This window comes from Hyposmocoma kahamanoa, unplaced genomic scaffold (assembly GCF_003589595.1).
Source record: "Hyposmocoma kahamanoa isolate Upper Pololo Valley unplaced genomic scaffold, ASM358959v1 63, whole genome shotgun sequence".
NCBI lineage: Eukaryota > Metazoa > Arthropoda > Insecta > Lepidoptera > Cosmopterigidae > Hyposmocoma > Hyposmocoma kahamanoa.
The window spans coordinates 20,264,341-20,272,965 of NW_020653851.1; the positions used below are offsets into that span (position 1 = coordinate 20,264,341).

The window sequence follows — 8,625 nt, forward strand, 5'->3', positions numbered from 1 at the left end:
AATTCTGAATATAATTAGGTTCATTATTGTTAAACAAATTAAAAAATATTAGGATTGACATGCCAATGTATTTAGGTACCCAAATATGTGTAAAATAAAAAAAGTGGGTACCTAATGTGTTTAGGTATAATAAGCTTGCCCAAAATCATGTGTTCAATAAGCACTAAGGGTACCTAACTTTAGAATTTTACAGTAATAATTTTGTCTTCACATGTTTATATGGAACACACTTTATCTACCTCAAACAAACAGGTGCCATACTTTATTCTTAACAAGTAGGTCAGAACAACTACATAAACCTTTTGACATTTTCCTCTCATACTGTAAATCTATACCTCCAATAAACACTATGCCAACTTAATTTTCTTTTTAATGTAAACAACTTTATTTACTAATATTATGCTCCCCGAATCTCGTGACTAAAAATAAAGAAACAAAAGAACAAAATTCAGAGAACATAATATTTGTAAATAAATAAGACTTTACATTAAAAACAGAGAATTAAATTGGCATAGTGTTAATTGGAGGTATTGTTTACTGTTTTAGTATTCATATATGTATAAGTTACTAACATATTTTCTTGTCATGTGAGACTTTTAAGTATGAGATAACAAAACAACATTGAACAACTACACATTAGGCCACAGTGATAAGAACAATAAGGTGAAATTGCATTGGATAATTAAGCCCAAGTATGGTATACATTTATTATCAGTACCAGGCCAATTTTGGGAGGATAATTGCAGACAAACAAACACACAAAATATGTATGAAATTAGAGCCTTATTGTCTTTATACATATCAAATGTTAAGTTGAATGACATAAAGTTATCTTAATTACATAGATATGAGTACACAAAAATGTAATTAATACAACCAGTTTGTTTCTTGATAAAGGTATCTTAAATATGGGTATTACAACTATTATATCAAAATTCTTAAATACAGGACCTAAGGTTGAAAATGTCCAAAGTTTTGTTAATGATGTCAAAATAATTTAAGATAAGTTAACATAAAAAAACATTTTAGTGTAAAATTGTGTAATTATCTATGAGGTAGAGGATCATTTTTTAATCAGTATTAATTTGAGATTAGCAGCTGTACCGCAAAAGCAGAAATTAAAAGACTGTAGATTTATAAGATTATGTTTAGGTTACATGTGTATATGAATTAAATGCTCAAAAATATACTATTGTATTTACTGGTATGTGGTTTTTTATTTAGTTTTTTGTAGGAAAACCTTGAAGTCAAGTACTTTGTCTTTCTGGTAACCTTATTTTGAATGGTTACATGTTTGAATAGCCTTGACAGAGCTCATTAAATTAAGAATAAGTTGCCCATTGTTTTGTGTTCAGCCAAACACACTAAATTTTATGTTTGTTGCTACATTACATGTGAAAGAAATGTGGGTGGGATCAATAGCTACTAAAACAAAAAGTTGCCTTATAAAAATTTATTATGGATTACTTTTACAATACAATTCGTAAAAATTACATCCAATGACTGACTTCTATAAAGAGCTAAGAACATCAAACACTAACTGGAAGATGCAGCCCATAGACATATTGAACTACTTATACATTTTTATAATAAAATAAATTATTTATTACATTTGCTTGAAAAACTACATTTTTAGCAATGGAATATGAAGATGTAAAACAAATTTATTACAAATTATTCAGTCAAAAGATTGCATTAAGCTTATAATGATGCATGTAAAATTTTATTGTGATTTTTCAAAGACATCACTCCACTAGAATAATAAATACAAAAATACATATCAGACACAATTTCCTGGCAAGTGAGAGGAAATATTGATTATTTTTTTTGGTTACTTAGTGGCTGGTAAATGTAAACAATATTGAAACATCCATTCGTATAAACAAAAATTATAGACGATTTTAAGATATGTTATAATTTTTAAACTTAGGTCTTTTAAAGTGAGGTATTTTTATATATAGATATACAATATATCTACTATTACTCAAAATTTCAATTCCAAAACTGTACTCATTTTCTTACACTAATAAAATTGAGAGATATAGTTTCGAGTCAGAGAGAACGTAAATATGTATATTTGTTGTACATGGTGTCATTATTCGTATTAAGTAATGTTATGTTGCCCAAAATGTCACCAGAGACCCAGTGACTTAAGTATGTATCAATAATGAGTTCTGATTGGATGTTACTGTCGATTTGCAAGTTATTTTACACAATAAAATGCGTTAATAACAATCACAGTTCTGATGTATTCTCTCTAGTGGCTTATAATCACTGAGTGCGTCTTAAGAAACAAAAAACGCCTCGGTAACTTTATTTCTACACGCTCCTCGTTCACACTAATTCTGGAATTAATCCATTCTCACTTATAACTCGTCCTTTTCGAGGTCAATGTCCGAGAGGTCAATGTCCTCTTCGGGGGGCAATTCGCCGTCTTTTCCGTCCCAAGGCTCTGTTTTAGACACCTTGGGCATTTGTGCGCCTTTGACTGGAGCCGTCCGGCCTCGGCCGAATGATAGATCCCTGAGAAGTTAATGAGTAATGAGAACCAAATGATATAACACGCTAAAACCAATACCATCAGTAAAGGAAAAAGTAAACTTTTTTTTATACAAAGGAAAAATAAACTTTATTTAGAATAAAATTTGAAAACGCGAGATTTAATTTATGCTACTGGTTTCAAAGTGGAAAAATATATAATATTATAATTATTAATACAAAGATCGAACACTTAGAAAAAATTCCTTCCATTCGGCCGGATTCGAAACCGATGTCTCCTAGCAACACAACAGCGCCTGACGCTATGCCAACTAAGCCACGGAACGAACCAGCCAACCAATTTCACTATCTGCTTGTTGTCGGACCTTTGTATTTGGTTTTCAACTACTTTTTCGCCGTAACGCTATCTATGAGAAATCGATGAAAGTATTACACCCTCAGTAAGGTATCTTTATACCTACCAGCCTTGGTTAGAGATGTCGCTATTAACTGTAATTAATTTTTTGTATCGTAATCGAGCCTTATTTATGTATGACAGTCCCAATCGTTTGTCAGTATATTTGCATTAAAAAGTAATAAAATACGAGACAACGAACAATATTAAGCTAGGTATAGGCTAGCTAAGTGAAAGGAAGCTTCTTATTTAAGGCTTTTGTTGGTGGAGTAGTGGCCAACAAGACAGTGAGTTGGTGGAATTCAGATTTGTAAGACAATTTGACACAGGTCAGGTTTCCTTGCTGTGTTATCTACAGAAGCTGGTACAGCAATAGACATTATATTTAAATAGACTCCGCAAGTTTACCTACCATACTTCTCGTACCCAATGTAAGCTATAAATGTTTAGGGCACGTTCCCATTCGCACATAGTCGTGCAGTTTAGTGTCGTGACTTGTATATTTAAATGATCTTGGTCACATATAGTAAAACACGATTAACTGTCGTTCACGACTCTTTTGACGTTACGACGACAGACTGTCGTGACAATGGGAAGAGATTTCAAACGATTCTGTCGTGCAAACGACAAGGCGGCTGCCGTGAGCCGATACCGCAACATTCATCGAAACTGACATTGGCCCAAGCCTAGTGGCCGCCATTAACGAAATAATAATTAACTCGTAATTCTTACCTAAGGAACTCATTGATGCCAGTTTCAGAGAAGGAACCCCTCAGCGTAGAGAACTTGAGTTTCTTGGCGTTAACTACGGCCATGGCAGGGTAGCCGAATCCGCCCAGCTCCAGAGCTTCTTCTAGTGACGTTTGAGCTCCAGCCTCTGCCCAGATCCAACTGTAAAATAAGATGAACATTTATAAGCCCTTTGTTTTTGAAATTTCCCTACAGATCTTAAAAAATACAGAGTGAATATACCACAAAAATATAATGTTTCCTTTAATTTTAAAATATTTTTTTTTTCACTTTTATGCGTTGGTTAGACGAAAACATCGTTTTTTTATAACAATAATGTAAACTTACTTTTAATAACAATAATGTAATTATACATTATTAGCTGTTAGAGTTAAGATCCCTTGAAGGCGAGTAATGTAACAACCGTTTATGCAACGCGAGATTATGCGATGTGAATGAAAAACTTACGTTTGTATGGAGTCACCCTATTTGTCTTATTATATTATGGTAATACCTAACACCTTTTTAAAAATAATAAAAATTTGATTCAGCTCGATAAGAAAGATATCCCGTACAGTATACAGGAGTCACTACATTTGTTAACGCGAAATCAACAGAGTCAGTCAGAAAAAGCATTGCATCCATGCAATTAGATCGAGAAACACATTCGACTCATCCGTAGAACAAAGATCTATGTGCAAGACTACTTGTACTCAGGACATAGTACATTTCGGTCTTCTTCGCTTTAGATGTCAGGTCGACCGTTGTTCCATTTTATATTTCCGAAACGAAATAAGATATATAAAGTCTCAAAACACCTTTACATAGGCCTTAGTTTGAATAATGAAATTATTCTCTTAACGTACTTATTCTCTTTTCGCTATTTAATCACATCAGACTCTGTTCTTTGGATGACTCGCATTGTGCGTTTCGCGTCGGTAGTCCGAAAAGCTTTTTTCTTACCGGCTTAATGCGATAATTCCGTGTCGTTAAGTGTGGTGAGTACCTAATCGGTTGATTTCGTATTAAAAAAAATGTGTTATGAACATACCCCCACATCTTGTTCTTGTACTTGTCTCCAAGTTTCGTGAGCATTGTGAGGTAGTCGTTGCGGCATGCGGCGTTGCAGTCCAGGATGTGCGGCAGGATGGACACCACACAAAGCGGCTTCTCTGCGCACGCTTTCATCGTTTCTTCATCTACAACCTGTGTGTTCCATTCAAATTGTGATTAGTGATTTCGTTAACAGGCATCCATCTCAATTAAAGAGAGGATTGGGGCCATAGTCCATCACGCTTGACTTATGGTGATTGGGGGAATAACGACGTTTTGCAGACTTCTGTTCACCTTGCAAATTTTTTGGTTGTTGCAACCGTTCCGAAATATCGGGGAAAATAAAAAGAAGTCATACCGTGGTAAGAAGCCTGAAATTAGTGATAATCATTTAGTGAATAACCACGAAAGCCTTAAAATCTATATAAACATGATTTTTTTTATAAGTCATTCTTTCGTGACGTGGACTAAGAGATGTAAAGTTTAAATTTATTGTGCGACAAATAATATGAATCGGCAGCTCGTGTAGATAACGAATGACTCTTATAGCTTCAGACGTTGCAAATATGAAGATAACTTCCGAGTACATCGGTAGTGGTGTTAGAGATCTGTCTACATTTAGGCCCGTTTACAACTCACTAACAATGTTATTGCGAAAAAAATAGCAATCTATGGGCATCGATTACCTAACTAAGTTGGAATATATATTACTGTACACTTGCCTTTATGTATTCCGCCTCACAAGATTCAATGACGTAAAATCATGTAGTGTTGAAAAACTTTATTATACTTTGGAAATTGGAATTTTGGTGATATTAATAGGGAAATTAGTAATTCCTCTTTCTACAGTTTCTTTTCTTTTCAGAAATATTTTTGCAATACATTTTTGACATCTTTTTATATCTTTAAGCAATTCGACCGTCACCGACGCAACAAGTGTGATAAATCTTTATGTACCAAACATAACTGTAAAATGTGTTTTGATAAAAATTTACAACTAGGTCGTAATTTGTTTTGCATACAATTCTAGTCTCCATTTCAATTTTACGCGAGTTTAAAAACAAACGGTGTTCGGAGTTATGAAACCAATTTCTATGTTTGATAATAATGAATTTGATGTTTTGAACACATAACGATTTAGCTTTCACACATTATGAAGGTGTCATTAATATTTCACTTCATTCTCGATGAAATGTAAGTAAAGACTTTTTTTACGAAAGATAACTTTTCCAAGTGACATACATATACTGTAAAGTGCCTCCGTGGCCGAAGGGATACCATACCGGACTGCCACGCAGAGGTCCTAAGTTCGATTGCCGCGCCGGGATAAATATTTGTATGGCCTACATTTATTTGTCGCGTGAGTTTGGGTGGAATTTGTGGTTGCTATGTGTGTGTCCATGGCACCCGCGACACAAGGTTTTCCTAGTGCGGGGCTATGTTGAGTGTGTGCGTTATTATATTATTATTACGTTATTATATTGGCGCTAATATACGAGGTATTTTAACCCGAGTCTGGATTTTAGGCGGTGTAGTGCGGGGTCGCCTCTCGCGTTGTAATATAAATTGAGATGAACTATTAAACGACACTATGAGTGGTTTGCGTTATTATTAGTCATAACCAGTTAATGATATTACCATCTCAGTCGGCCTTGACCATGAGACCTGTAAAGGGCCTAACCGGAGGTGTTGGTTTGTTTGAAAAAACAAATATAGGTACGCGATTTAAAACCGAAAAATAGTTTCATTTCCTGCATTATTTAGTATTTCATTATTATTATGTTCGAATACAATAATAATAATAGTACATAAAAGTTTATACATAAATATATAATATAATAATCTACCATTTATAGATAGCTAGAACATTACCTTATTCTAATACAATTAAATGAGTGTTCTGTATTGTCATTGCAAGTTTTAAATTAAGTAATAAGAATGTGTCCGAGATTACCACACTAATTACCCGAGCACAACTTAAGAAATTTCCTGTACTGAGTGTCAGAGCAATGGAATTCACTCCGGGGCGCTACCCAGAACACCCAGACTAGAACCAATTTAGAAAAGTTCTTTTCCCAAATTGGTCCTACTGGGGACGTTTTCGTCCAGCGCCCACAGTCAAAAGTAAAATAATCTTTATTTCATAGATAATCAAATTACACTTGAAATCGCCATGTTGATTAAACTCTACTGCTCATTTGTAAGGCAGATTCCCCTGAGAAGAATGAGCAAGAAACTCTAGGGATTGCTCTTTGTTTAGTGCAAAACCGTTGGACAGAGGTCGTAAAATTTGCATTGAAGAATATTTAATTTGAAATTCACAGACCTGGATAATCTCCGGTGGCGGCACGTTCTCCGTTAACTTGTCCAGAGCCCAGTTGACGATGTCGGTAGAAGTGCGACCGCCGTTGTAGTCCTCGACGGAGCCGGAGCTCTTCTTGCCAGCCGGGAAGAACTTAATCGTGGGGTATCCCTGCACTTGGTACCGAGATGCCATACTCGTGTGCACTGTTGCGTCCAGAGCGCCCAATTTCATCTATGTGAGTAGATAAACACATTTTGATTTAAGTGGATTACACATGTCAACAAAAATTGGATTATAGAAGACAAAATCGACTTATCCGAAGAACAGAGTCCGATGTGATTATGTAGCGAAAAGAGAATAAGTACGTTACGAGAATAATTTCGTTATTCAAACTAAGGCCTATGTAAAGGTGTTTTGAGAATTTATAAATCTTTTTTTGTTTCGGAAATATAAAATCGAACGGTCGATCTTACATCCACAGCGAAGAAGAACGAACGAAATGTACTATGTCCTGAGAACAAGTAGTCTTACACTACTAGATCTTTGTTCTACGGATGAGTCGAAATATTATAATTAAAGTATGTAAAAACATTTGCTTTTGTAGTCGCAAATATATCTTTTAATTTTGCGTCCCATCTTCCCTCTTCTCACTCTTAATTGCCTTATCTGACATTTTTGTATTTTTTTTATAACATCAAGTGATGAAACGAACAAGCCGTGCGTCTGGTGGTAAGCAATATATACCCATAGGAGTTGAGAGTGCAAATGTGAGCAAAAATCGCAAAGATCTGAGGGGCATTTGCACTGTGCCCGTCACCCTTGGGATATACAATTGGTAAGTCACATGTGCCTGTTATTTCACCGGAATGCAGTACTCGCATAGTAATGTGCCGAATAGTAGCTTGGCGGCAGAAATAGGTAAAGGTGGCAGTACTATTCTGCCCTCCTTATCATAACTAACGTAATCGTAATTTATAGGGAAATTGAGTTATTAACATATCTGAGATCAGCAAAACAACATCTACAACCCCCTCCAATCGGTGTTTTAATATCTTATTTAGTTTCAGTTTTATTGTTAAGCAAAATCAGCTTTTAATTAACATATTTTTAGGAGACAACAAAATAAAACTTTAAGTGCCCGTACTCGAAAGTTACCGAAATGCAAATGCGTGAGTTAACACAAAGAAGGACGGTATTCTAGACAAGCTCTTTCACAAGGAGCTCTAATCAATTACATACGACAAGAAAATTTGGACCTTGTTTCCTCCCCAATATTATGTTTAATAACAGTAAAAGAATTGTAAACGCTTTCAACAAAAGTCTCTGAATTTTGCCTTTGTAGTTGCTTTATAATTTCGCGTCGTACTTTCCCTCTTCTCACTATAACTACAATATTTCAATATAATAATAATAAAGTTGAAAGTTGAAAGTGTCAGAGTTTTTGATATATTTGTAATTGAAATACATACTGCCTAAAAATGTATTTTATAATTGGTATTTGAAATATTTAATATTAATGTATTTCGTAATTTCTATTTTGTGTTTTACCGTTTAAACCGTTTGCCATGTAGTAAACCAGCCGGTAGCAAAAACTAACTTTTAACCCTGCGTCGGTCGCAACTGTGCAAAAAATGCACTCCCAAAG

The 8,625-nt window shown here is 34.7% G+C and overlaps 1 protein-coding gene across 1 annotated transcript in view; it reads right to left on the bottom strand.

The window, feature by feature from the left end:
- Window positions 1–1,988: 1,988 nt before the first annotated feature.
- Window positions 1,989–8,625, bottom strand: part of LOC113230445 (protein disulfide-isomerase A6 homolog) — a 20,103-nt gene continuing 13,466 nt past the window's right edge. Inside the window, exons 5-8 of the mRNA XM_026464381.1 lie at window positions 7,002–7,211; window positions 4,674–4,828; window positions 3,626–3,784; window positions 1,989–2,523 (exon numbers count right to left, since the gene is read on the bottom strand). Coding sequence (XP_026320166.1) covers window positions 2,367–2,523; window positions 3,626–3,784; window positions 4,674–4,828; window positions 7,002–7,211 — 681 coding nt within the window. The 3' untranslated portion in view covers window positions 1,989–2,366. The remainder of the gene's footprint in view (window positions 2,524–3,625; window positions 3,785–4,673; window positions 4,829–7,001; window positions 7,212–8,625) is intronic.